The 27,988-nt window shown below is 40.2% G+C and overlaps 1 protein-coding gene across 5 annotated transcripts in view; it reads left to right on the top strand.

Annotated features, from left to right (window-relative positions):
• Positions 1-255: 255 nt before the first annotated feature.
• Positions 256-27,988, top strand: part of MYB (MYB proto-oncogene, transcription factor) — a 35,417-nt gene continuing 7,684 nt past the window's right edge. Inside the window, exons 1-15 of one of the 5 annotated variants that reach the window (XM_027085837.1) lie at positions 256-680; positions 5,116-5,233; positions 7,268-7,339; positions 8,843-8,935; positions 9,182-9,402; positions 11,114-11,348; positions 12,688-12,768; positions 13,209-13,313; positions 14,621-14,875; positions 15,782-16,144; positions 17,879-18,021; positions 19,247-19,361; positions 19,454-19,579; positions 20,700-20,810; positions 23,184-23,291. In XM_027085837.1, the coding sequence (XP_026941638.1) occupies positions 658-680; positions 5,116-5,233; positions 7,268-7,339; positions 8,843-8,935; positions 9,182-9,402; positions 11,114-11,348; positions 12,688-12,768; positions 13,209-13,313; positions 14,621-14,875; positions 15,782-16,144; positions 17,879-18,021; positions 19,247-19,361; positions 19,454-19,579; positions 20,700-20,810; positions 23,184-23,291 (2,169 nt within the window). In that variant the 5' untranslated portion in view covers positions 256-657. Of the gene's footprint in view, positions 681-788; positions 1,814-2,287; positions 2,415-5,115; positions 5,234-7,267; positions 7,340-8,842; positions 8,936-9,181; positions 9,403-11,113; positions 11,349-12,687; positions 12,769-13,208; positions 13,314-14,620; positions 14,876-15,781; positions 16,145-17,878; positions 18,022-19,246; positions 19,362-19,453; positions 19,580-20,699; positions 20,811-23,183; positions 23,292-27,988 lie in introns of those variants that run through there. The other 4 variants (XM_027085812.1, XM_027085821.1, XM_027085829.1 and 1 more) reach the window with 4 other exon arrangements.

The following is a 27,988-nucleotide window of genomic DNA, read 5'->3' as shown; positions in this document are numbered from 1 at the left end:
CCCTTGCCGCCTCTGCGACAGTGAGGCAGAGCCCGGCGAGCTCGGTTCGGGTGCCCAGGAGCAAGACGAGTGGGGCGACGGCGGTGCGGCCACCGAAAAGGAGCGGAGGAGGCATCAGTGGGACGTGGCGCGGCCCCGCGCGGCCCATGCCGCGGAGCGGGTTTTGCTCAGGAAAGGGCGCCGCCGCGGCCCCCGGCCGCCCCTCCCTGGCCCCGGGCTATCCGCCCGCGCGCCTCCTGGGCCTCGCAGCGCGCCAGGAGTAGCTCGGCGGCGCGAGAGCCGAAGGGGAGCGGCGGCCCCGCCGGCCGGGCAGCCCGGCGGGCGGCAGACAAGGCTACCGCGGAGGCGGTGGACAGGGCGCGTGCGCACTGCAGGGGCGCCAGATTTGGCGGGAGGGGGAGTGTCCAAAGCTCTTTGTTTGATGGCATCTCTGTTTACAGAGTTTACACTTTAATATCAACCTGTTTCCTCCTCCTCCTTCTCCTCCTCCGCGACCTCCTCCTCCTCCTCCTCCTCTTTCTCCTGAGAAACTTCGCCCCGGCGGTGCGGAGCGCCACTGCGCAGCCGGGGAGGGACGCAGGCAGGCGGCGGGCAGCGGGAGGCGGCAGCCCAGTGCGGTTCCCGCGGCTCCCAGCGGAGCCCCGCGCCCGCCGCGCCATGGCCCGGAGACCCCGGCACAGGTAACGGGGATCCCGGGCGGGCGGCCGCGGGCGGGGGCGCGCTGGGCGCCAGGCGCCGGGAGAGCAGGTGGGAAATGGTTCCCGGATCTTCTGCGGGGCTGTCAGATCCTGCGAGGACCTAGAGCCCCTGCCTTGGCAGCAGAAGCCGCTCGAGGGACTGATGAATGGAAGAGCCTATGCGAGAAATGCATTAGGACGTTGGGAAGCACGCCCTGCGGCTCATTTTGCAAGTTGCACGGGGGTACGTTCTCTCTAGGGGGAAAAAAGCACGTTCCAGCCGGGGGCAGAGCGGTGCCCACCATTCCCGGGGAGCCCACTAGGTCCCTGGCTTGATGCCGCGGATATCGGCGAGGGAGTCGCAGCGTAATTGCTGGATGCATTGCGATATGTTTGGACTTGGAAGTGCAGAGCATATGGCAGATATAGGGAAAATGCCGGATTGTATAGTAGCTGCAGGTAGTTCATGTAAATTTCATTCATTCTTCATGGAGGCGAAGAAGAGTGTCAGCTGACAGGCGGCTGGAAAGAAGATTGTAGGGGAGGAAAGGGTCTCTACATCTGCAAATTGTTTTAAGCCCTGGTTTTGAAGGTTCTAATCATTATTCTCTGCGAGGCTTTTACTTCTAAAGCAAACATTGCACACCCGCTCCCACGCACCCGCGACGCACATGTCAACCGCACTTGGGGAGGCTCGCCGGGTATCTTGAATGAAGTGCCCTTACATTTCGGCCGGAAGGAGGGGAATAGGGAGCCGAGGAGGAAAAGACTGGTCCGAACTGTCACTTGCTGAAGCTCCCGCTTCCACCAGTCTCTGGACTTCCCGGACTGGACGCGCCGGAGCTCCCTGCGGGTGGCCGGGTGTAGGCGCTCGCTCGGCGGCCGTCACGGTTGCCACTCAACGGAAAGGGACTGAGGCGGGCAGCACCCAAGGCCGCTGCCGCGCAACCGGGACGCAATCCCCCGGAGCTCTTCCCCTGTGCAAGAGGTCCCGGCGCGGCGCGCGCACGTGGACCCGGCCGAGGTCGCCGTTCCTCCCCGCGCCCAGCTCTGCAGCCTCAGGTCGCCCTGTCGGAGGAGGGGAGACGGGACGGACCCTCGCCAGGAGGTTTTGGGAAAAAGTCCCTGGAGGCAAAGTAAAGCCACCCTCTTTTCCTCGGGTTTTTTGATTTTCTTTTACTTATTTGTTTTCGAATCAGCGATCACGGGTCCTCTTGCAGAGCTAGGAAGTTGCAAAGAGCGTGGGTGTGGGCCCCGCTGCAGCACCCTCGGCCGGGCCTGGCCGGGCGGGGAGCGGCACCAAGGCATGGCCGGGTGCCGGAGAAAAAGGGAGGCGACTTGGGGGGCCGCTGGCTCCCTAAGCTTCGTCCAGGGCCCGGCCGCGCGGGGCAGGGGTGCTGCCCCTTAAGTGGTTTCACCTTCGCCCTTGGGACTTGACAGTAGAGCAACGGAGGTCACCTATTTTTTCGAGAGCGGAAACTAGGAGGAATAGGAGAAGGAGGGAGCTGGGAAGGGGTGCTGGGAGGAGGCGCGGGGGAGGCTCCGCGCCCCGAGATCTCGACTGTCCCCGCGGGGCGGGGCCGCGCAGGTTCCCTATGGCTCCCAGGTAGCAGAGAGGGGAGGCGGCCAGGAGGGGCGGGAGCCTTGAACCTGCTTCAGGGGGAAGAGAAACCCGGCTGCGGGCTCGAAGCCGTTTCTTGCAAGGCGAACGTCAACTCGGCAGGGATTATTAACCAGGTCAGCGAAATGAGTCTGAACCCTGTTTCTAGAATCACAGTAGCGGCCACAAGGCACTTCCTCCCGCTCCCCTCCCTTTTCCCAACCCCCAACACTTCTTTTCTTTTTCGTTTCTTTGCACGGTTTGTTTCCTTGACAGAACGTAATATTCATAGTCGTACTCTTGTAACCACACCAGGTCTAGCAGGTGGGGAGTCGGGTGCATCAAGCTTGAAATCAGCCTTTGAGAGTCTTCTGACTGTTGGGTCTGAGATCTTCTCAGAGCAGATAAAGGAAAAGTTATTTCAGGTCCTTAGTAGAAATTAATCATGCTACTTAGACGACCCGGACAATTTAGAACGAGGAAATCTCATGCAAAGCTCAAAGGCGAGACCCGCGCCTAGCCTGCTGATGGACCCAGGAGCTGACAGTGTGAGCAGCCCTGGGCTCGCCCTGCTCCCCTCATGGCCTCTTCAGGACCTGCGGAAGTTGCACACCAAGTTTTCCCCGAGACTTTGCTTTTGCACATCTCTGATTTTGCACATTTCTGCTTAATTTTTAGGAGTCATGGAAGATGTGAAATTATCCCTTATTAGCCCTGGAAAATACCTTACAAGTAAAATCCAAGCCCTCTGTATAGGCAAGCAACTGGGGTCGTGAGAGAGAGGAAGTGATTTGTCCAAGTCACGCAGCTAGGTGGAGGCAGAACTAGCACCTTTGCCTCCAGAACCCTAGTCCTGTTTGATGTCTATTCTCTCTCACCTGGTGTAGGCTGCCCCCTATGGGCAGCTGAATTTGTTGCTTATTCCTGAGTGTTTATCTGTTGCCCAGACAGTGGTGTCCAATTACTGATTTGGAAAACCTAGTCCTCACACCAAGGGAGGGAAAGGGGGAGGTGGTGGAGGGATGAATTGGGAGATTGAGACTGACATATATACACTAGTATGTATAGAATAGATAACTAATAAAAACCTGAAAAAAAAATATAGTCCTCAGTTCTGAAAACGTGATCTCCAGATCCACCCAAACCCCCAAAGTTGAATTCAGTTGAATCTATGACTCCACTTTCAGATTACTCTGGTTTTCTTGGTATCCCTGATATTTCACAAGGGTGCCACCTCACTTGGGGGGCTTTCCAAGGAGTTCCCTATGAACCTTTCAAAAGCTCTAGGATTATAACTTTTTTTTTTCCACCTTATGATGCTTGTGCTTTTTATTAAAGGGAAACTACTGTAATTTTTAATCAGAAGTTGGTTTAGAGCCCCTTGTTGACAATGTGAAACAGGATCAGGCTCTTGTTTTAAAGGATAGGTACTAAGTGAAAGATGGTTATAGATTATAAACACAGTTTAGTGGTCTTTTTTGTGGTGGCGTTTTAAGTTTGGATCACATCCTACTTATTGCTATGCATCCTGGACCTTCAGATTCTTTCCCAAAATAATAGTTTTAAATTATAAGAACCTCAAATTCAGGATTTTGGGTAAGCATTTTTGCTTGCTTGTAAGGGATGGGTAATATATACTTGTAAGTTACTTTTGGAAGACAAAACCTGATATGAACATACATTTTCCTTTTAGAATAATGATCTGCATTATGATATTGCTTTATATCATTATTTTTATCGTTCTTAGTTTGATGGAATTCTCAATATTACAATGATAAATTTTAGTAAATTTTTAAAGATAGTATAATTTTTCCTCATATCTTAAGTTTTATAAGTAAAATTATAACTAAAAGTAAACTTGCTGTAAAATGACTCTCACCTATCCATTATATGATTAATAAACATTACGTATAAAGTTACTTCAAAAGTCATCAAAATTTATAGTTTTGGTCAAGTAGCTAAAAGAAAAAACTCTTTTGAAAGCAGTAATGGGTTCCTTTTAAACCCACCTGGGGGAATCCCTCAGTTTTGAATTAGGTACATTTTAAGATCTTTCAAAAACCATTCAGTCAGAGGTAGAAAAAACATGAGTAAGATTCTGACTATCATGTGGCCTAATTATTCACTTGGTTACTCTGGAAACTGAGGATTGTAAACGTGGCCACAAGTTGGATCAACCTGGCCTGGAGTTTTGAACTGTTTGGTATTAATGTTATTTACAAAGCAGTTTGATCACTTGACCATTTATCCTTTCTCAGGTTTTTAAATCCTTTCCTTTTAGATTCTCTTAATCTTCTAATCTTTAAGGGATGACTATAATTACATTGTTGGGTGCATTACTTCTTGAATTTTTTTCTCTTAATAAAACACCAGTCCCATTAGGATAACATAATTGAGGTTTTTTTTTATTGTATTTGGGAAATATTACTTAAATGATGGGACGTATACCAAAGGTTTTGCGAGTGTACTTATGTAAAGGACATGGGCTCTCGTTCCTTTTATTGTCCTTAACATTAAGTTTTAAACTTAAACCTTCATTGGTTGGAAGGTTGCCAGTTGTGTAACTTGTCACTGGTCTAACATTAACAGCAGGTTTAAACATGCAGAGCAATAGAAAGTACCAGGTCCTTTGCCGTATCTGTGGATACCAATAACAGCAGAACCAGTTTACAATCCTAGAGCGACAGAGTGCCAAAAACAGTCTCGTTATGCAAGTTTTCAAAGTTTTATCTTCGTAACCTTTGAAAAGATTGTTGAGGAGTTTTGGTGTAAGTTTTGTAATCCAGTAGTTTGAATCCTCTTGTTTCAGTCCACATCTGCCCATTTTTATTTCTGCAGCATCTACAGTAGTGACGAGGATGATGAAGACATTGAGATGTGTGACCATGATTATGATGGGCTGCTTCCCAAGTCTGGAAAGCGTCACTTGGGGAAAACTAGGTGGACCAGGGAAGAGGTAACTAATCACGTAATCAAAACATGGGGAAAAACCTAGAGTGCATCCATTTATAAAAAACAAAATTTCAGCTAAACTACAGATGTTCAAACTCCTTAACGGGCTCTCTGACTCTTATCCTAGCCTGCCTCACCACTCCCCCACATGGACACTATACCATCCTTATCCAAACTTTTTGCAGTTGTTTGAAGGTCCCCTCCTCACTTTGTTTTATCTGCGTTTCCTTCTGCCTATTCTATTCTTGTCCCTTTGTCCCACAAATTCTTACTACTTCTTTTTTTTTTGGGTTCGCGGGCCTCTCACTGTTGTGGCCTCTCCCGTTGCGGAGCACAGGCTCCGGACGCGCAGGCTCAGCGGCCATTGCTCACGGGCCCAGCCGCTCCGCGGCGTGTGGGATCTTCCCGGACCGGGGCACAAACCCATGTCCCCTGCATCGGCAGGCGGACTCTCAACCACTGCGCCACCAGGGAAGCCCCTTACTACTTCTTCATCACTTGTGAAGACATCACTTCTTCTGTGAAGCCATCCTTGGCTTCCCCAGACAGGTTGGATTCGTCCTCCAACCAATGGATACATACATGTTCTTATTTATTGTTGCTGTAATGTATATGCCCCCCCCCCCCCGCCCAGTAGACTGTAAGTCTGCTGAGGGCAGAGCTAAACGTCTATTCATTTTTGTGTTCCCTGAACCCAGAATCGATTGCCACAAAGTGGAATATTAACAGATGTTCCCTGAACAAATGAATGAATTGCTATTTCCAAAAACAAAACAAAAGAATAAAGCAAAACCCTCACAGAACTTGTCTTGTTATAATGGATTCATTTAACATTCTTGGTATATAATATTACACAGAGGAATATATGTGGATGTCTGTTCTGAAAGCATTCAAAAATGGATGGAGGTGTGTCTCCTTCTCACCTCTGTTTGTCTGCTAGCTTATCAAATCTTGATCTCTATGGGAATGGAAAAATGCTTAGGAGGCAAAATTATTAATGTAAGAGAAAAGTTGCTTTTTTCTTCCAAGTTCTTTAAAAAAATTTTGCTGCCAATTGTAGAAGATTTCATGTTAGAATAAATGGTATCGACTCTTCTTCGGCTTCATCCTGTCCTCCTTCACTTAAACCAGAACTCTCATTGACAGGCAGACGGGATTTCCAGTGAGGTCCATAGGAAATCCATAATTTACCTATGGAAATTGTGCACTTGGGTGATTCTCAGCGATTTAGAAGTTCTGTTTGTAACACTGGTTTCCTAATTGCTGTGACTGTGTCATAGCGAGGACTCACATTGTGTGTGAAAGTTACCTTTGCAGAAACATGAGGATTCTCTTTTGCTTGAACATGTTTAGAAAGACACTTGTGAACTGAAAGAGTTCACCCTGACGTTTAGCATCTTCTGTGTTCTAATAAGTTTGGTCTCATTTAAATTGTCAACACATTGATACAAAAGCTGAATGATTTTCTTACATCATACATGCCTTCGAGTGTAATTAAGAAAAGTGATCTTACATTTTTTTATATGAAAGAGGTTGAACTTACTAAATGTTAGACTAGAGCTTGAACTATTTCTTACTGAGAGTCTATCTATTGCCATAGTTCAATGTCTCTTACGTCAAACACTGGAGTTCATTGCTTTTTTCCCACAAAGTAAAATTTTAAAAGTTACCATATGTTAAACATTCAATGCGCCAGGCATTATGCTAAAGTTTTGCTTAATTAACTCATATAATCCCCAAATAACCCTGCTGACATCATCGTTTCCACTGTACAGATGACAATACTAATGTCCAGAAAAGCAAAATGATATACCCAGGTTTATACAGCTAATCAGTAGCTGAGTTAAGATTCAAACTCTGGTCTGTCTGACTCTAAATAAATCTATGCTGTAAACCAGTATATCACCTTAATATTTGTTGAATTTGGTTATTTTTGAGAGATTTTTTTTGGTGAGGGGTTGGTTCCCCTTTAACTCTAACTTGAATAGAGTTGTACAGTAAATGACTGATATCCTAGGATTACCTTTAAATGTCTTAGGATGAAAAACTAAAGAAGCTGGTGGAACAGAATGGAACAGATGACTGGAAAGTTATTGCCAATTATCTCCCGGTGAGTTAGTAATTTTTTTCTTTCTGTAAAAGAAAATCTTCTCCCAAAGATTTAAATAAGATATTGTAGGAGATGATATTAAGACATTACGTATTTGCTTGTATATAAGAAGTAAGGGAGAAATGCCTTATCTGTAACTTATATTTCTTTTGTAATGCATATAATTAAAATTTCTAAATATATTTTTAAAGGATTTTTACAATGTATTTTAAACGTTTGCTTCTTATTTTATCTTTTAATTTTTTAGAATAATATAAATTAGCATTTTGATGATTTGTTGTATGGTAGATGACTAAACTCATGGTACTTCCCCCAAGTCAGCTTCTTTTAAATTTCCTATTTTTTCAATAGCCATAATTTTGGTACCGTGGTTTAAAATTTTGGCATTCCTTTAGACTTATCATACTCCCCCATCCCCTACAATCAAGCGAGGATTAAGGAATCTGGGATTCCTTTGTTTATTCTTCTCACCGTTCCGTATGTTCGGCCCCTTTCCCTCTTCTCTGGCCGATTGCATTGCCTTCATAACTGGCTTTCCTACTTGTAGCTTTCCACTTTCCCATACATTCCAGACACCACTGACAGATGGAGCTTCATAAAATGCAGCTGTACTTTACTTTTCAAAACTAGCAACAGTAACTTCGAGTCTCACACATCAGGTAAACTGCCTGGCACATGAGGGCCTTCCCATATGCCTCAACTTACAGCCCCAGTTCTGTTTCCTACTTCCCCTCTGTAAGCAGGTTTGGTTGAATTCATTTCTGCTTTCCCTCCTGAGGGCTTTTGTCCCTGGTGATGCCACCTCCTAAAATGTTCTAGCCATCCTTCAAAGTCCATGCCAAGAGCTTTTCTGTACTCCTTCTAAGGAAACATAATTTCTCCTCCTCAGAAGATGCTCCTTTTTCTACCCCAATATCATTTTACTTTGGTCTCTTCTTGCATATGAATCAAATTCTGCCCTCTGTTAGTTAATTATATATTTGTCTTTTACTTCTTACAAGACTATAAACTCTTATAAAACAGGGCCTATCTGTATTCACCTTTGTTCTTTCCACAATATTAACACTTGTGGTCCTAAATTGAAGCACATCTCTTAGTTTGAATGGGAATCAAACTTGAGTCATTTAGAGTGGGTTTCCATAGAAGTCCAACATCAATATGGAATCGCTAAGAAGTCCTAATCCATGTGGGTACTTCCAAATGCAATACACTGAGGTTAAGGTTAAGTTAAATTGACAACCAGGTATACAGTACGATGATCCTTTAGTTCACATGGCAGGACTATTTCCCTGAGGATGCAGAGCTTCTAATTTTAGATGCAACTTTGATATAGTCTTTGTATGTTCTTTAGCTGTAAGTAATGGGCTCTCCAGATATGCCCTAAACTATATTCTTGAATGTTTTCACTGCATATTGTCCGTGTGTGATTTTTATTACAGCAGTCTTCATGTGCTTATCACATCGTATCTGTATGACAGTGCAAACTTTATCTTATTTGCCTAGAATCGAACAGATGTGCAGTGCCAGCACCGATGGCAGAAAGTACTAAACCCTGAGCTTATCAAGGGTCCTTGGACCAAAGAAGAAGATCAGAGAGTAAGTTCTTTCTCCGTTGGTGTGTGAATCACAATTATGAATATTCCCCAACATTGTTGACTGTTTCCCAACTTGAAGAAACAGGTAAAGTGTGCAAACAGGAAGCAGAGGACTCCATTCCCATATTTCCCATGAATGAAAGAGGATTTTTAGAAATTTTCTAAAGATCTTGTAACATGAAGAATGATTACACTGACTCATTACATAACATTAAAACATAGGTTATTTTTGTGTGTTTATCTGAAGGTGATAGAGCTTGTACAGAAATACGGTCCGAAACGTTGGTCTGTTATTGCCAAGCACTTAAAGGGGAGAATTGGAAAACAATGTAGGGAGAGGTGGCATAACCACTTGAATCCAGAAGTTAAGAAAACCTCCTGGACAGAAGAGGAAGACAGAATTATTTACCAGGCACACAAGAGACTGGGGAACAGATGGGCAGAAATCGCAAAGCTACTGCCTGGACGGTAATAATATGTCAAAAAATATATTGATTGGGAAGAATGAGGGAGTGGGTATTGAACATTCTGCTTTAAAATGTATGGTGAGTGAATTACATTTTATCGATGGTAAATGTTTCACAAGATAAACTAGATCCATAGCTTTTACAACTGGAAGAGATCTTAGAGTTTACCTGGTTGAGGACTTCCAGAATCCACCCAACAGTGAGCTTGGGCCAACTTTCCTCAGCCTCAGTTGCCCCATTTGCAAAACGGGGTATAACCTACTTCGTAGGGCCAATGCTAGTATCAAGTAAAACAAATGTCAGAGCACTTTGTAAACTACGAAACTCTAAACACATAGAAGCAAACCAAGGGTAGACAGTTTGTCTTTGGTCTGAGTTCACACAGCTGGTTAAGTGACCAGAAGGAATTTGGCTACCATTTTCCTGATACCATGTTCATTTCATTATACCACTTGGCTTAATTTTTTCTTTTGAATAAAGAAAGACTGTATTTCTAGAATTATCATACTGCTTCCAGGTTTTTAAATAATGTCATTGTTAAGCTTTCTTTTTAATGAACAAAGCACGAAAATGACCTCATTATGAGGGATATCTATGGAAGCTCATTTTTGTCCCACTTTCCCCATTTAAACAGTTTATAACGGATGTCATTTAGTTTGGAAGATACTAATTATAAATCTTACATTAAAATATTGTAGGATAGGAAACATTTTAAATATTTTTATTCTTGAGCTTCATAACCCCAAAGTGGAGAAAGGGTCATTTCAAAGAAGGCTGTGGCTCTCATGGTCTATGCAGTGTTCTCTTGTGATGTTCTGAAACATTTCCTCCCTCCTGGTTCAGTATAAGCTTAGAGAATTCAAGAGGTTGATAAAAGGAGGCCTTTTCTCCCATATGGTCTGAAAGGATATGCTGTTGATTCTTCCAGAAATTTAAGGGGCAATTGAACTTCCTCTTTCTTTAGCATACATTCCCCCACCCCCATCGAAATAGTAAAAGGGAGGCTTAAAACGGTTTTTTTGAATTGAGAAACTGTTTTCCTGAGAATTGAAAAACCTTAGTAAAAATGCTTTGCAGTTTGAAAATATATTGGGGAGTTAGCCTCTTTCCCTTCGGGATCCCATTTTGCATTTTCGCCTCTGGTTATGGTTCCATTTGCCTGGTTATGGAACCATTTGAGGTAGTTTTCAAAAGGTGGGAATTTTTTTTACTCAGAATCTCTGGCTAGTGCTATTCTAGATAAAGAGTAGACGCTGAGACGGCAGCAACGTCATTATTGCTCACCAAACTTTACTGAGTGCCTGTTGTGATGTGTAGGCCCTGCTAAGCCACACTCAAAGGAGTAATTTTCTAGAACAGCCAGAACTTTAAGTTGTATTAGAGTCTTGTATCACAATCAGAATAAACATGAAGGGTGTTTTATTGGAAATATTCTTAACAAGGAAACAAAATGGCTAAAAGATTTCAGCATTTATAGAAAACTATGTAAGTTCCATATTAGGTAATTTAGAGAAACCTATCAATTTTTAATTAGGTGATAGTGGAAGCATGATTTTTAGGAGGCAGAGAAGACAGAAACGATTAAAAGGAAAAAAACACTCGTAGTGGACCAAAAGAAAGGGTCTCTGTTAGAAACAGTTTTCTGTCAATTAACTGTAATCTGAATTGAAATTTTTGTTTGTAAAATGTGTATGTGATATATTTCTGTGCAGAACTGATAATGCTATCAAGAACCACTGGAATTCTACCATGCGTCGCAAGGTCGAGCAGGAAGGTTATCTGCAGGAGTCTTCTAAAGCCAGCCAGCCACCAGTGGCCACAAGTTTTCAGAAGAACAGCCATTTGATGGGTTTTGCCCATGCTCTACCTTCAGCTCAACTCCCTCCAACTGGCCAGCCCTCAGTTAACAATGACTATTCCTATTACCACGTTTCTGAAGCACAAAACGTAAGCCATTCCTCAGAATTTAGTTTAATGAGAGAGATGTTATTTTAGCTCCAGGTAATAATGATACCTTTCAGGTGCATACTTCTCAGCTTTCATGAACATGATCATGATCATGATCACGATCAATCGAGAGGGGTAGGTGTTGTTAGCCCTGATACGGATCCAGAAATGAGGATGTTAAGTGATTTGTCCAGGGTTACACAGCTCATAGAGATAGTACAGACTAAAACCCAAGTTGTTTGCTTCTAACTTGCTGCTTCGAATCTAATTTGGGAAGTTAGCTTTTGGATGTAAATTTACTTATCAAGGTACTGCTGAAGAAGAATGGGGGTATGGAGGTGCAGTTGTATCTAATACTTTTCTCTGCTCAAATGAAAAGTGAATGTAATATTACATTTAAAGAGGAAAGAGTTTGACCCTGAAATTTAACAGATGATTGTAAGTTCAATTCTGGTAGTGATCTAGCTGAAGTATCTTAATTTATTCATTCAGTAAGTGTTTACCTTCTTCCTGTGAATCAGGAGCAGTTTTGTGACTGACATCTGACATCTTTTGTCTTCCTTTGAATCGGTGTGATTCTTTCTTCATTTCTTGATATTTATATTTATGGACAAAAATCTTCAAAATGGGTGGGAAAAGAAGAATAAAGAGAAAAAAATCAAGAAACTTGAATCTTAAAATCAGCAATAATAAATGGTGAAACTTATCCAAGAATTCAGAGCTCATAAGCAAATTCTATGCAAAACATATTAGTAGTTTTTACTCTTCTCTGTCTGTTCCATATATTTGACTACAGACCTTCCTGACTGGTCTCAGGTGAATGAACTATCTTAAGAGGTGCTATACTCTTTCCGAAAGCTCATAATAATTCACAGAAACATATTTTTATTTATAAACAGCTAGTGCCATCCGTTTTTACCATCAAAACTTTCATACACTCGTGAATGTATTTTAGATTATATTTTTCTTTCTGTTTTACTCTAAGGAATACTTCCTATCAGGATCGATGAGCACCTTAAATTTCTTTCGCTCTGTTGCTTTAGCTCTTTAACAATTATTAAAGGCTTGGCTAAAATTTCAAATTGGAGTTGGGTTTTATTTATTTATTTTGCTTTGTGAATTTTATCAGAAAAGTGTTTGTTTGTTTTCCTTAGTCCTAGAGCAAAACTTCAGGAAGCCAACAAGTCCCCTGAAGCACGTGTAACCATGAATGTCTCGGCCTTTGTTTGTTTTGCCTTTTTTTTAAATTTAATTTTATTTATTTTTTTATACAGCAGGCTCTTATTAGTTATCTATTTTATACATATTAGTGTATATATGTTTTGCCTTTTTGATGTAGGTCTCCAGTCACGTCCCATATCCTGTAGCGTTACATGTAAATATAGTCAATGTCCCTCAGCCAGCTGCTGCAGCCATTCAGGTAAGCCCATTTTAAGATCATTTCATGAAGAAACTCATTAGCTACTCAAGGCACAGTTCTGTTTCTTTCATCCCAACGATTATTTGCACCTGATCCACTGAAGTTAAAAGAAAAGGGGGCTGTGAGGAGGTGGGCAGAGCTCTGGCCAGCAAGCTACACTTCCGGAGTGAATTAGTGCCAGAATTCTCAGGTTCTCTGATGTTAGAAGTTGAAACAATCCCTCCGTCAGCATCTCCTCTAGCCTCAGGTTTCACATCCCTCCCTTATGTCTGGGATAACATTCAGAGATTTCTACAGTGGCCAGATTCCGTTGGCGTTTGTTCCACGCCAGGGCTCTTTGGGTTCTGTGTGGTCCCTCGTGAACCTCGGGCCACGATCATTGTATTTACACTTTCCCACCAGATCTTTGTCTTTTTTTCTCCCTTAACTTTTAATTTCAGAGACACTATAACGATGAAGACCCTGAGAAAGAAAAGCGAATAAAGGAGCTAGAGTTGCTTCTAATGTCAACTGAGAATGAACTCAAAGGACAGCAGGCACTTCCAGTAAGATGTCACTGCCTACTTGATCTGGGCGGGGGATAAGGCTTGACCCCAGCACTCTTCTGTATCTTTTCCCTTATCTTCTAAATATCACACTAATCAAGACTCTGTATATCCACTAACAATGTTTAAACACTAGAGGTTGCTTGTAATAAAATGCAGTTGGTATCACGATGTGTGTTGACTAAGTTGGAAGTAGTCCTTTTGTGTTGCCATAGAAACTCAATATCCATTTGTGATTCTCATTCTTGATTTTTCTTTTCTTCAGAAGGACTGTAATCAATTCAAAGACTAGCAGAGAAAAAATGAAAATTTGCAATTTTTTTTTTTACAAATCTGTGTATCTGTCGGGTGCCTATTCATTCGATTTTTTCTATTATTCTTTTAAGCTAGATTTTCGTACTTTATAATTTCAAATATGATTTGATGTATGTCCAGTATATACATGTAAAAAAAGATATATATTAAATCTCTCCATAAGCAACATAAATGTCTCTCTTTTGTTTGCACACACAAAAGCTGTGTGGACCATTACTGAATTCTGACATCTTTTCTAGTGTTTGGGCAGCAAACTGGGAAAGCAGCTTGCACTTTGTAACGTATGTAATTAACCAACAAAGAGAATGAAAGATGGGATACCCAGTAGGTATTCTGAGGAGTAGATTTCTTTTTGGTTAAATAATAAAATGATTATGTGCATATGATAGTTCGACCACTTTTTAACTTTAGTTAATGTTTTGCAATTTCTCCTGTTGCATGGTCATGCAACAGGAGACTTCCTGTTAATTTGCTCTTCTGCTTTCCTAACCACGTTGATTTGGCAGCCCTTCACTGCATCAGTGCAATCTGTAGCATTAAAAAAGGAGTAGAAGCCACAAGAATATATGCAAATAAAAGCAGCTCTAACTCTTGAATCCTCCAGCCTTTTTGTAGGTTAGAATGAGAATAGCCCACTTCTTAATTTGCAGCAAACCTTTATGATCCTATTGGAAATTATGTTAAAGTAGATTTTTAAGACATTCCATGTGAGAGTTGTACTTGGTAACATAATCCCTCTATTTTCAGTTTTAACAAAATGATGACAGTGAAGGTAATCCTATAGATGACAGGCTATACCATTATTAAAAAGCAGGGTCTTGCATCGATAGAAGGAAACATCTTGACAACTGTCTCATAGGCGCAAGTTTTGGATGATGCAACAACTTTTATCTTTCCTCTAACAGCATCTGATACCTTGTGCAACTTCATTGCTAAGTTCCTTCTCCCTTTTTCCTCCCCGCTTTTTCTTTATTCCCCCACCCCCTCCTTAGACACAGAACCACACATGCAGCTACCCTGGGTGGCACAGCACCACCATTGCCGACCACACCAGACCTCATGGAGACAGTGCACCTGTTTCCTGTTTGGAAGACCACCACTCCACTCCATCTCTGCCGGTGGATCCTGGTTCCCTACCTGAAGAAAGCGCCTCTCCAGCCAGGTGCATGATCGTCCACCAAGGCACCATTCTGGACAATGTTAAGAACCTCTTAGAATTTGCAGAAACACTTCAATTTATAGATTCTGTAAGTAGAATTTTTAAGGCAAGCTAATGTTTTTGGAAGGGGGATTAGGAAACTCCTCAAATTGTTGCCATTTTCTATGGCGAATATCATGTTACTAGCATATGTTAACGTAAACGTATGACTTTAGTTTCTGTGTATATATTTTTTCAATATCTGATTTCTTAAGCTACCCAGATATAAAGGTAGCTTTTCACATATTTCCTTCAAAATGCATATTTTTAAAAATAGTAAAGTTAATGACCTATAAGTAGAGCTTGGGTAATAGGAATGATATTTGGATTATTTTAAACTTGTTTTTTTGTACTTTGTTTACTCCTTTGTGTTTCCCTAAAATTGTGCTTTGCTTTTGGATAGCACATTAAGAATTATGTTCACTCGGAGCTTAAAGCCATCTTTCAATATATGTGAATTGGTAATATGTTCATTTGTTGGCGCATGGCTTTCTCCACAAAACATTGATTACCAGTCCCAACGGATTCACTGAGACAAACCATCTCTGGTGAAACAAACTTGAATTCAGTACCACAAAAGCAGACACTCAATTCATTTCCTTTGTTTCCCGGTTGGTTAAAAAGCATTTACTGCATCCCCCATCAGACAGAGGATGAACATTGCCAAAATGTGCTATCAAAAAGTCTTCTTTTTGCTTTGAACTGCATGCAAATGATAGAGTGCCAGGAGGTCCCTGCAGCACCAGGGTAGGGCCAGCCTTGAGGCAGCATGGCAGACGCACCATGCAGTGTACCAGAACAACTGTTCATCCCGAAGCTGTTTCTCAGGAGGTCAAGCAAGTGGGCCAGGTGTTTTCTTTGCGTTCAGCATCTCTTTCTCAGTGCTGTGTTTCAGGTGATGGCACACATCATGCACACACTGTCTCAAAGTTCTGTGCCTCCCACATTGTTTCAGGATCCTTCATCGTGGGGTGATCTCAGCAGTTTTGAATTCTTTGAAGAAGCAGCTTTTTCACCTAGCCAACACCACGCAGGCAAAGCCCTCCAGCTTCAGCAAAGAGAGGGCAATGTGAATAGGCCTGCAGGAGAGCCTAGCAAGAGGGCGAACAAACGCAAGTTGAGTGAGGGTTCACTTGACCTGCCCAAGCCCTTCCCTCCTGCGAGGCCCAGCACAATTCCACGGGTCATCCTTGGAAAAAAGCGGGGCCAAGCCAGCCCCATAGCCACTGGACACTCTAGTTCCTTGATATTTGCTGACGTCAGCAGTTCAACTCCCAAGCGTTCCCTTGTCAAAAGCCTACCTTTCTCCCCCTCGCAGGTAGAGCACAATTTCTGCACAGCTGTTACTAATTTTCAGCAGACACCTGACCCTTAATAATCTAGAAACTAATCCTTTGGAACAAATGACTCATTACTGTTGTCTTCACTGATTTCATTCCGTTGTTGCCTCTGGCTGTTGCTAAGTCATACTGCCTCCCAGAGTGTAGGCTATCTGTAGATGGACTGATGATTTTGTCATAATTCTCTCTCTGACTTTTTGGTGATTCTAAAGAGAGTTAGTTGCCTGGGATGTGCTTTTATTTCCTTCAACACTAGAGTTTAACGTTTCTACTCCTTCCTCTTCTCCCATCCCTTTAAAAACTTTAACAGATTTTCTGCCTCTTTGTTCACTTATTGTTATGTGATTCACTGACCCAGGGGAGGAGGGAACCAAATTATGTTTAGATAACATTTGAGCTGCAACGAGAAAATTTAAAGGTTCCAGTCCATCTTTAAGTGAAAAAGTTTTGGGAGAAAATGAGGAACAAATGCTTAAGAAAAACAACGTATGTTTTAATTTCAATTTCTCAACATTGGCTCTTCTGAGTCGTGCCATAATATTTTATTGGCAGTTTTTGCCAATGAATGTTCTTATTTCATACAGCTTTTTTAAGGCATGGAAATTATAATTTTTATCAAAGACTTGTGTTCCTTAATTATGAAAATAATTGAAGCTAAAGGATAATTTGGCACTTTAAAACATTTTTCCAATTATGCCTGTCGAGTCTGTTATAAGAACAACTTAGGTATGAGCAAATGATATGCCCACTAAAAAAAGATCTTCTTTTTTTGCTTGTATTTTCCAAACCCTGTTCTGAAGTATATTAGTTCTACAAGATTTTAATGATGTTCCAGAAAAACATCTAAATATATAGGTATATAAGTTTGGGAAACACTGAATCAAACAAAATTAAAATGGTTTGTTTAGGGCTTCCCTGGTGGCGCAGTGGTTGAGAGTCCGCCTGCCGATGCAGGGGACACGGGTTCGTGCCCCGGTCCAGGAGGATCCCACATGCCGCGGAGCGGCTGGGCCCGTGAGCCATGGCCGCTGAGCCTGCGCATCCGGAGCCTGTGCTCTGCAACGGGAGAGGCCACAACAGTGAGAGGCCCGCGTACCGCAAAAAAAAAAAAAAAAAATGGTTTGTTTACTGCAGGACCTCTCAAAGTTTTTAATATACGGATGTGCATTGTGTATTTCCAGGAGGAGATTACAATATGTGTGTTTCCCAAATTTGTTTTACCTTGGAACCATTTGAGGAACACCTATTACTTTCCCAGAACATCAGTGTTCTGAGAGATACAGCTTAAATTATTCAAGAATTTTCCACATAATGTCAACTTTATATAATAATGGTTCCTAGATCATTAAAGAGAAAAAACAAAGTATGAAAGAAAAAAATGATTACTTTCCAAAAAAAATCACGTTAACACCTTTAATGTTAATAAGAAATGCATCTCATTCTCTTTAATGACAAGTGTCCTTATTGAGAATGTTTTCTTAGGATTTTGCAAGTTTTTCAGCATTGACTCTAGATTTTATTTCTTGGAAATCATACTCCAAATCCCGGGTGCTGAATTGAAATAAAACGCTATGTGCTTGTTAACATCATTGTTATCTCAGATAATGGTCCAGTAAAACACACCTACTTGTTAACAACATGTCATTTTTAAATTGGGCTGAGTAAAGAATCACTGTTTAATTTAAGTATATTTTCTTTCTTCCCATATTTAGTTCTTAAACACTTCCAATAACCATGAAAACTTAGACTTGGAAATGCCTTCTTTAACTTCCACCCCTCTCAATGGTCACAAATTGACTGTTACAACACCATTTCATAGAGACCAGACTGTGAAAACTCAAAAGGAAAATACTATGTAAGTCCTTGTTTCAAGAAAAAAATTATTTATTTTATTTACTTATATTTAATTAATAGAATATAGTCCCCAAATGTCTGATCTATTTATATGTATGTAATTTTACTGATCCACTTTTATATACATAGTCATGTGTATCTCCACATTGAATATGCCTGTCCTGGGCATGTTAGAACTACCTAGAGGTAGAAGGTAGGAGAATAAACTAAATTACCTTTTGTAGTTCATTTCAAAATTTCCTATATATGGGCTTCCCTGGTGGCGCAGTGGTTGGGAGTCTGCCTGCCGATGCAGGGGACACGGGTTCGTGCTCCGGTCCGGGAAGATCCCATATGCCGCGGAGAGGCTGGGCCTGTGAGCCATGGCCGCTGAGCCTACGTGTCCGGAGTCTGTGCTCCGCAACGGGAGAGGCCAGAGGCCACAACAGTGAGAGGCCCGCGTACTGCAAAAAAAAAAAAAAAAAAAAAATTTCCTATATATGCAAAGGTAATTTTAAAATAACTTTTCCATTCAGTTTTTCTGTTTGTTCAATAAGTCCTTTTCTTCTTCACCAAAAACAAGCTTTTTCAGCCTTCTTTCCTCTTTGATTATAAACTTAAGAATGAGTATGGTTCTTTACTTAGTTCATATTTTTTTAATCTTATTTTTTCTTTTTGAAATTTATCTATAGATAGGACCTCTTTTGCCATCCCCAGGAAAATTATATGATTAGAAGCCAAGGAGTGATTAAGTAGTCATTTATAGTCAATAAAGCCTTAACCAATTCAAAGAAATGGGAGAGAACATCAATAAGAATTATAAGAAACCTTTTAAAAAAGCAATTTTATTGTTTCCAATATAAAATACACTTTAAAAGGTTAACATATGTTTTCTGTTGTGGGTAGATAAGAGATAATGAATAGATAAAATTGATTTTTAAATGACATCAGATCTTCACAATACTTATGGTCATTATAAAGGCTTAGGGGTACTACATGTGTTTTCAGAATGATTAAAGAAAGATGAGAAATAATTTAATGCTCTTAGTTTTGTGGTATGATATTTTGAAATATGTGATGTACATATTATCTTTTCCCTAGCAATACATATATGATTCATCAGCATACCCTATTCCATATCAATGAGTTTATTGTATTCAGTAGAAAAATATTAAATTTAATAGGTAGAGAAATGTAAGGGACATATGTTCTTTTATATTTAACCAAAACTTGTTTTCCTCTTCAAGTTTCAGAACTCCAGCTATCAAAAGGTCAATCCTAGAAAGCTCTCCGAGAACTCCTACACCATTCAAACATGCACTCGCAGCTCAAGAAATTAAATATGGTCCCCTGAAGATGCTAGTAAGTTCTCACAAAGTTCTTGGGGTTTAGTTGGTTTATTAGCACAGACAGAAATTTTCCTCTGATACAAATGTACCCAATCATCCCTTCAGCCTCAGACACCATCTCATCTAGTAGAAGACCTACAAGATGTGATTAAACAGGAATCTGATGAATCTGGAATTGTTGCTGAGTTTCAAGAAAATGGACCACCTTTACTGAAGAAGATCAAACAAGAGGTAAACACAAGATTCTTTGGAAGGAACAACCCTGCTGTTTTTGTCCCTTGTGGGCAGCTTGATGTGTCTGGGGGAGGGGGGAGGCACTGTGTAACAACACCACTTTTCATAAAAGATTTTCATATAAGATGCAGTTACGAGGTACTGCCAAGCTGTAGGCATGCAATCTTGCATTTGGGAAGCCGAGCCACTTCTATTTCCTTCCTGTTTGAACAGAAAACATGTGAGAGAGTATAAAGGAAAGAGAAGGAAGCAGTTTTGTATTGTACTTTTTAAAATCACTGATATATAGGTGGATGGATGACTGGTTGATACATAGATATTTAATTTTTGGACATCATGGAAAATTGAAACAAATTAATAGTATCTATTTTTTTGGTAAGTCTTTTTGATTTTATTCATTCTAATGAGTGTGGCATTGTACCTCATTGTAGTTTTTTTTAATAGCTCTTTATTGGAGTATAATTGCTTCACAATAATATTGCTTCACAATACTGCATTAGCTTCTGTTGTACACAAAAGTGAATCAGCCATATGCATACGTATGTCCCCACATCCCCTCCCTCTTGAGCCTCCCTTCCACACTCCCTATCCCACCCCTCTAGGTCATCGCAAAGCACCGAGCTGATCTCCCTGTGCTATGCTGTTGCTTCCCACTAGCTAAATGTTTTACATTGGTGTCAAGAAGCATTTCCAACAGGTTCGATACAGTGCCACTTGAATTTATTTTCATATAAGGATAAGTGGTTGAGAGATTGGCCATAGATTTACTTTTTCTTCAGCCTTACTGAGACATAATTGACAAATAAAATTATAAAGTATTTAAAGTGTACAATGTGATGTTTTGATACACGTGTACCTTATGAAAGGATTCTCCCCCATTGAGTTAATTAACACATCCATCTCCTCACATGTTTATCTTTTTTTCCAGTGAGAACATTTAAGTTCTACTCTTTTAGCAAATTTCAGTTATACAATACAGTGTTAGCAACTATAGTCACCGTATTATACATTAGATCCCCAGACCTTATTCATCTTACAGAAGTTTACTCTTGAGTTGAACAGTTTCATGGGAAGTTCTAGCTCTAGAAACAACAAAGCACTTCCTGTTTGCTTTTAGGTGGAATCTCCAACTGATAAAACAGGAAACTTCTTCTGCTCAGACCACTGGGAAGGGGAGAGTCTGAACACTCAGCTGTTCACACAGGCATCGCCTGTGGCAGATGTGCCCGTAAGTTATGACATGTTATGAGATGTGGGCAGCTCACAGAATTCTGTGTGTGGCGTGTGGGACCACTGTGGTTTCGGCATTTAGTGCATCATACTTCTAAATATTCTCTCACATGCTTATTTTCTTATGATTATTAATGTTGAATATAAAGTGAGATTTTCTACATGTGTTGGAAATAGACTGTGTTCAATTGCAGACTTGTTTATTTTCTTATGATCTGAGTCCTTGCCACTTAAAAAATCTGCTGCATGTATACACACATTTCCATGAAAACAGAATATTAAGTTTTACATTTTCTTTTAATTTACTTATTTGTCTTCTAAATGTAGTATAGGGTTTCCCCTGCTATCTGAAAGTAGAGCATTCCTATGATACCTTTAGTAGGCCAAAATGACGTAAAGCAAAGAAGCAGTTTACCTTCGGACATATCTTGCTAACAGGTGCAAAAATTAAATAAAATTAAAAAAAAAAAGAAACAAATAGAAGCAGACTCACAGATACAGAGAACAAACTAGTGGCTGCCAGAGGGGAGAGGGGTGGGGAGAGGGACGAAATAGGTGAACTGGATTAAGAGGTACGGACTCCCAGTTATAAAGTAGATGTCACAGGGATGTAATATATAGCACAGATAAGATAGTATTTTTTAATAACTGTGTATGATGTGTGATCTATAAAAATATCAACTCACCATGGTGTACACCTGAAACTAATATAACATTTTAAATCAACTATACTTCAATAAAAAGTGAATAAAAATAAGGAAATTGAGATAAAGCACAGGTGCTCACACAATTCAAAACTATGGGGTTGATGCTGAGATGCTGAGTGTAGTGCCTGGGGAAGGAGCTTGGCGGTGCCACTCTAACTGCCCAGGGTGTGTGCTGCCTCTGTAACAGTTGTGGCTGCAAAAGAAAAGCAAAAGTTCTCTTCAGGCTTCTTCTGGTTAGCAGTGAGCGAAAATATTAGGTGCTAATGTAGGACTTTCATAAAGGCAAAGTGGTGTGAAGCGAACTTTTGAATAGCAGGGGATGCCTGTATTTCCTCCTTGCTAAGTTGTCTCCTGTTTGGTTTTATGTAGTATTTAGCATAGTGCTAATCACAGTGTCTATAGTAAATTCCCTTTATTGTACCCGATATTGCATTGCTTTGCTTACCACCATTTTTTTAATAGACTATTTTTTCAGAGCAGTCTTAGGTTAACAGCAGAGTTGAGCAAAAGGTACAGAGATTTCCCATATATCCCCGGGCCTCACATATGCACAGCCTCCCGATCATCAACACACCCCACCAGAGGGGTATATTTGTTACAACTAGTGAGCCTACATTGATACAGCATCACCCTAAGCCCAGAGTTTATGTTAGGGTTCACTCTTGGTGTTATTCGTTCCATGGATTTGGACAAATTTGTACTGACATTTATCCACCATTATAGTATCGTGCAGAGTAGTTTCAGTGCCCTAAAAGTCCTCTGCTACTATTCATCCCTCCAACTTCTGGCAACCACTGATCTTTTTACTGTCTCTAGTTTTGCCTCTTCTGGAATATTATATAGTTGGAATCATACAGTGTGTAGCTTTTTCCAGCTAGCTTCTTTCACTTAGTAACATGCTCTTAAATTTCTTCTGTGTCTTTTCGTGGCTTGGTAGTCTTGTTTTCTTTTGTTTTGCCCTTGGTTAACCATGGATTTTAAAGTTTGTAACTTGTGAATGATTGCCCTTTCCTCTTATGAAGAATCAAAGCTAACAGCAATTGCTAATATTTATTCAGTGTGTTCTAAGTGGCGAGTAACAGTCTAAGAGCTTTAGATACGTGAACTCATCTAATCCTCACAAGGTTGGTGACATTATCACTTCCATTACACCAGGGGGGAAACTGAGGCACAGGGAGGCTTAGTCACTTACTCAAGATTGTATAGCTTCTAAGTGGCGGTTCTGGGTTAGAACTTTAGTCTAGTTCTAAATTCCATACTTTTCACCATTATATTATACTGCCATTAATCTGTAAGTCAAAAATATTTCTTTGCCAATATATGAAATAAACAGTTCTCTCACCAGAGTTTAATAAATTTTTAAAAGCACAAATTTATTAACCCATTTAGCAGATGTGTTTTGAGTGCCTGCCTCATGCGTAGAACTGTGTGGGACCCTGAAGCTTTTTGCTTTAGTGATGTTTTGCCACAGTGGGATTAGTGTTAGTACATAGTTGAGTTCTCAGTTTAGCTCATTGGGAAGAGAATTTCTGGCAAATACCTGCATTTTTTTCCTGCCAATGTGTGTCAACTCATAGTAATCTACTCTCTAAAGTGTTAGAATTGTGTCGGCTCTCCTATTATCCAACCTCATTTAAATTTCAAATTATTCTCTTTCCCTTTAGAATATTCTTACAAGTTCCGTTTTAATGACACCAGTATCAGAAGATGAAGACAATGTTCTCAAAGCATTTACAGTACCTAAAAACAGGTCCCTGGCGAGTCCCTTGCAGGTAATTATTATTCCAACATTGGTATCTTAAAAGTCATTCACTAAAAAAAATTTTTTTTTAAAAAAAAAGAAAAACATTTTAGACATAGAGGAGTGATGCTTTTAAACAACTCCCAATGTCTAAAAAACTCCTAAAATTCCTTGTTGCCACTCATATGAGACTCACTGGAAATTTCTTATTAGAGCAGGCTCCCAAAGCCTGATGAAGTGAAACATTTCTTACTGTGACTGAGACTAAGATTGTTAATTACACATGTGTCAATACCTCCTTCTTCTACTTTTAAAGGTTTTATAAAAAATTGGTATAGTTTAATTTTAGTTTCAAAATTTTTTATGTTTTCTGCTCCCTCACTAAGCCATCAAAGCTCAGACCCTGTTTAGATTTTCAATGAAGTTTGAAATTAGATAGCTAGAAAAGAATTACAACATATTTGACTATCAGAATGACAGACTCAACTGTCAGTGTTATGTGGCTAATCTGTAGTTGAACATCTGCTCACGGGTTTTAATATCAAAAGAGATTTCCCTTTTTTGAAGGAGGTGTATGTTGATGAAATACAACAAATTCCAAATTAATCCCCAGCCAAATGTAAATAAGAATGCAAATTTGTTCCCTTAAATTATTTAAAGCATTTCCCAACATTCAATAGCCCAATACCCAGCCACCTGCTGAGCCCTCCTCCCCTCCATCCTCCTGTGCTACACTGAGGGAAAAGCCATAGCCTCTGCAGCATGCAGAGAACCTGGATTAGGAAGTGGAAAGTCACAGTTGTCCTGTGAGGGAAAGGCACTGTTTTAGGCAGTGTGATTTGAAAGAGTGTCCTGTTCCCGGAAGGGCTTTCCCATCACTGCAGTAGGCCTTCTCTCTCCAAATTGTGAGACTCTTAAGACTACCTCCTTTAAAGCATTTGTGATATTTAGCATTATTTTTAAGAAATACAAATACAGCTGGAAGGGCTGTAGGCACACTTTGTGTCTTAATTCCATCAGATTGCTCTCCTTGTGGCTTCTATCTGATCCAACTGCTTTGATGAAAGGTGACTGTTGACTGGAGTGTGGACTAGGGAAAGTCTGTCCTTGCGGGGAATCTGGAGTCCTTCCTGAGTCAATCAGGCTTGGGTAGCCATGTGAAGAAGACTCAGAATATGGCAAAGAACTGGAAAATGAGGAAAAGAACAGAAGGGGGACATATGGGGGACAAAGAAAGGGGATTAGAAGGATTATAACCAGAGCATAGAATTTGACTAGTGCTATTAGTGCATTAATTAAACTAGGTTGAGTTTTATGTATATTTTGTAACATAGGCTAGGATCTGACCGATATTTATAATAGTATAAAAAAAGTGCATTCTAAGTGGCAAAGTGCAACATATATATATATTTAGGGACAGTTATCATTATGTAGGTTGAAAACCCCTGGTTCTTTCCCTAAAACTAAATCCTAAAGCTTTTGGCCTAACCAAATAGTGTTTAGCAAAACCTAAATCTAAACCTTTATGCAGATATAAATAAAATATATCCAGCCAAACATGGTACAGATATAAAATATATGTATTACATAAAATTTGGCAAGAGTGTCAGATTTCTAAAAAATAGGTTGTCTAATTTTTACCTTGACGATTTTAATGATACTAATTAAAAAAATAATCAGTATGGAACTTTATCATCAGCATATTTATATTTTATTTGATGGAAATATTACTTATCTTTGAAACTCAGTATTAAGTAGTAGCTCTATTTTTTTAAAATTTATTTAATTTATTTATTTTTGGCTGCACTGGGTCTTCGTTGCTGCGCGCGGGCTTTCTCTAGTTGCAGCGAGCGGGGGCTACTCTTCGTTGCGGTGCGCGGGCTTCTCGTTGTGGTGGCTTCTCTTGTTGTGGAGCATGGGCTCTAGGCCCGCGGGCTTCAGTAGTTGTGGCACGCGGGCTCAATTGTTGTGGCTCACGGGCTCTAGAGCACAGGCTCAGTAGTTGTGGCGCAAGGACCTAGTTGCTCCGCAGCATGTGGGGTCTTCCCAGACCAGGGCTTGAACCCGTGTCCCCTGCATTGGCAGGCAGATTCTTAACTACTGCACCACCAGGGAAGTCTAGTAGCTCTGTTTTTATTAGTCAGTATTTTCTAGTATATCGGTGAGCCATATGTGGCACTCTACAGATTCTGATATTGTATATTGAGATTAAGCCACCTACGTACATCACATGATGAAGGTAACATTTGTCGGCTCCACTAAACTAAATAATTGAGAGCTATAAGTTGATTTTGGAGTCAATGCTTCTATCTACATTATATGGTTTTAGTGATTTACACCACTCAAATATATTTTAATAACCTGCTATAATAGATAACTAATTCATTTTAAGAATGAATGAGTGAATGGCACGCACCATGTATCTCCTTCATTTTGTGTCATGGAAACATAGCTTCTCGTACCATAGAAATATATGATTTCTAAAAAGTTTCAAACTTTTGTGATAAATATCAGAAAATGCGTCAGGTGATTCTAAATATTTAAGCATATATTGCCTATATTTCATATAACCCTGACTCAACAATATTTATGTAGGTAATTTTAAGCAATTTGGTAATTTTTTATTAAAACCATTATGCTTTATCATATATTTCCATTGATAATTCAATTTGACCTAATTAGGCAGATTTCTCATGAACAGTATTGTTGAACATGTTGTGCATTTGTTAAATGATCTGGCTATTCAACTTGAGTACTTTATATAACCTAGAAATTTTGTCATTTGTACTTATAATAAATCAAATGTTAAATGGGATTTTAAGCAAACAATCTAGACATTTTTGTTAGAGTGCATTTAATTAAAACAACTAAATATGACTCCTAAAATATTTTAAATTTCCAATACTTCTAAAATGTCATTTGTATAGTACAGTTGATCGTCTATCCATCTAGTTGACTAAATAAATTTACTTAGGTACAAGAAAAGTTTATTGAAGACTACACTAATTGTGCAATTCTGTGTTCTGTCATTTCAGTGGTAATGATCCTTGGCTTAATTATAGCTGTAACACTTTAGACACAGTAGTTATTGTTTTGAGGCCCCAAATATTGGGGCTTTATAGTTCAGCTTCTAATACACATATAAATGCATGTGCTTATACATGAATACGTGTAATAGTTACATGTCCTTCCTCTCTTCTTGGAACCAGCCATTTCCCTAAGGTGCTGTGATCCTTTTAGTGGGAAATGGTATGTAGAGACCAAACTCAGGGTGCTAAGTATGCCCATTTTTTATGCGGGTTGTCATTGAGAAGCAAAGAATTTTAATAACTCAGAGCTTTCCAATACCCCTAGTCCATAAGCTATAATGTTTAGAGGCTATTATAAACCATTATGCACAATGTTATATTTGGTTTTGAAATTATTTATGCTTGATCTTTTTTTAAAAGGAATTTGCAGCAGCTGCATAATAGTATAATAGTTGGATTTCTTCTTTTTTTTAGTTGCCTAAACTTTAATTGTAAAAACAAACAGGGACTCTTATAATAAAAATGTCCTGAGACATTTTTGATATTTGTGTCTTTCATGTAGCTCAGAATATGTGAGATTTTCGGACCATTGTGCTGTTTTCCTCATGCTGTATGGTAGTAGAGAATGGAGTCTAGAAGCTTATACACAAATGAGGAAATAGACATTCAGCCTAGAAAGCTTGCAGTTTGGAGCAGGAAAGGCAGATTCACTGTGGAACACTACTGGATTCTGCTGTTCGAAAGTTACCCTGAAAGAGCCCAAGGCAGACACACACACATACACACACACACAGCTCCCTCAGCAAGGAGAAAAGAACTGCCTGTTTTTCTCAATGTGCTTTCAATTTGCTTTACATTTTGAAATAAATACATTATGCCAATAAACATTTCCTAAGGTAGACATTTTCATTGGTAGATCTGAAACTGTACTTAAGTTATAAGCCTCTGAACTTCTGTATTTTTCTCTTAAATTATAATTTCCTTTTATTCCTGTTTAAAACCCAAATGTAAAAGATGTGTTCATATGCTTTTTACTCACTCACTTTCCTCTTTTTTGTAACCACAGAATGACAGCCTTAAATTTTAATTTCCTGACTTGCCTTGTCCTAGCCTTACTTTTTAAAAACAGTGAGTTTAATTTAAGTAAATTTCTCAAGCCATTAACACTTAAACACATTTGCACAGCATCAAAGAATCTTACGATATTATTGCAAGCAGTTGAAGCTCACTGCTTCAGTTCCACGTGCTTTGGATTGCTTTTTGCATGATTGGCATTGCTAAGGAGTGTAATAAGCTAGCATGCAGGCAACAGGCACCTGGGTTCTAGTCTAGACATCAGCAGTTTCTAACTGCATGTTTTTAATTCATTAACTTCTTCAGATGAAAATGCTCTCATTTTAAATTGGGGACTATAGTTATTTCCTCCACTTATCATACAAGGTTTCTATGAAGATCAAATGGATATAATATTACTTTCAAAATGGCAGCACAGGGCTTCCCTGGTGGTGCAGTGGTGGAGAGTCCGCCTGCTGATGCAGGGGACACAGGTTCGTGCCCCGGTCTGGGAAGATCCCAAGTGCCGCGGAGCGGCTGGGCCCGTGAGCCATGGCCGCTGAGCCTGTGTGTCCGGAGCCTGTGCTCCACAACGGGAGAGGCCCGCGTACCGCAAAAAAAAAAAAAAAAAAAAAAAAAAGGCGGC

This window comes from Aethalodelphis obliquidens, unplaced genomic scaffold, assembly GCF_003676395.1.
Source record: "Aethalodelphis obliquidens isolate GAN/ISIS:26980383/991018 unplaced genomic scaffold, ASM367639v1 scaffold3, whole genome shotgun sequence".
Taxonomy (NCBI): domain Eukaryota; kingdom Metazoa; phylum Chordata; class Mammalia; order Artiodactyla; family Delphinidae; genus Aethalodelphis; species Aethalodelphis obliquidens.
The sequence above is the reverse complement of the archived record's forward strand: the minus strand, read 5'-3'. Positions and strand labels throughout refer to the sequence as shown.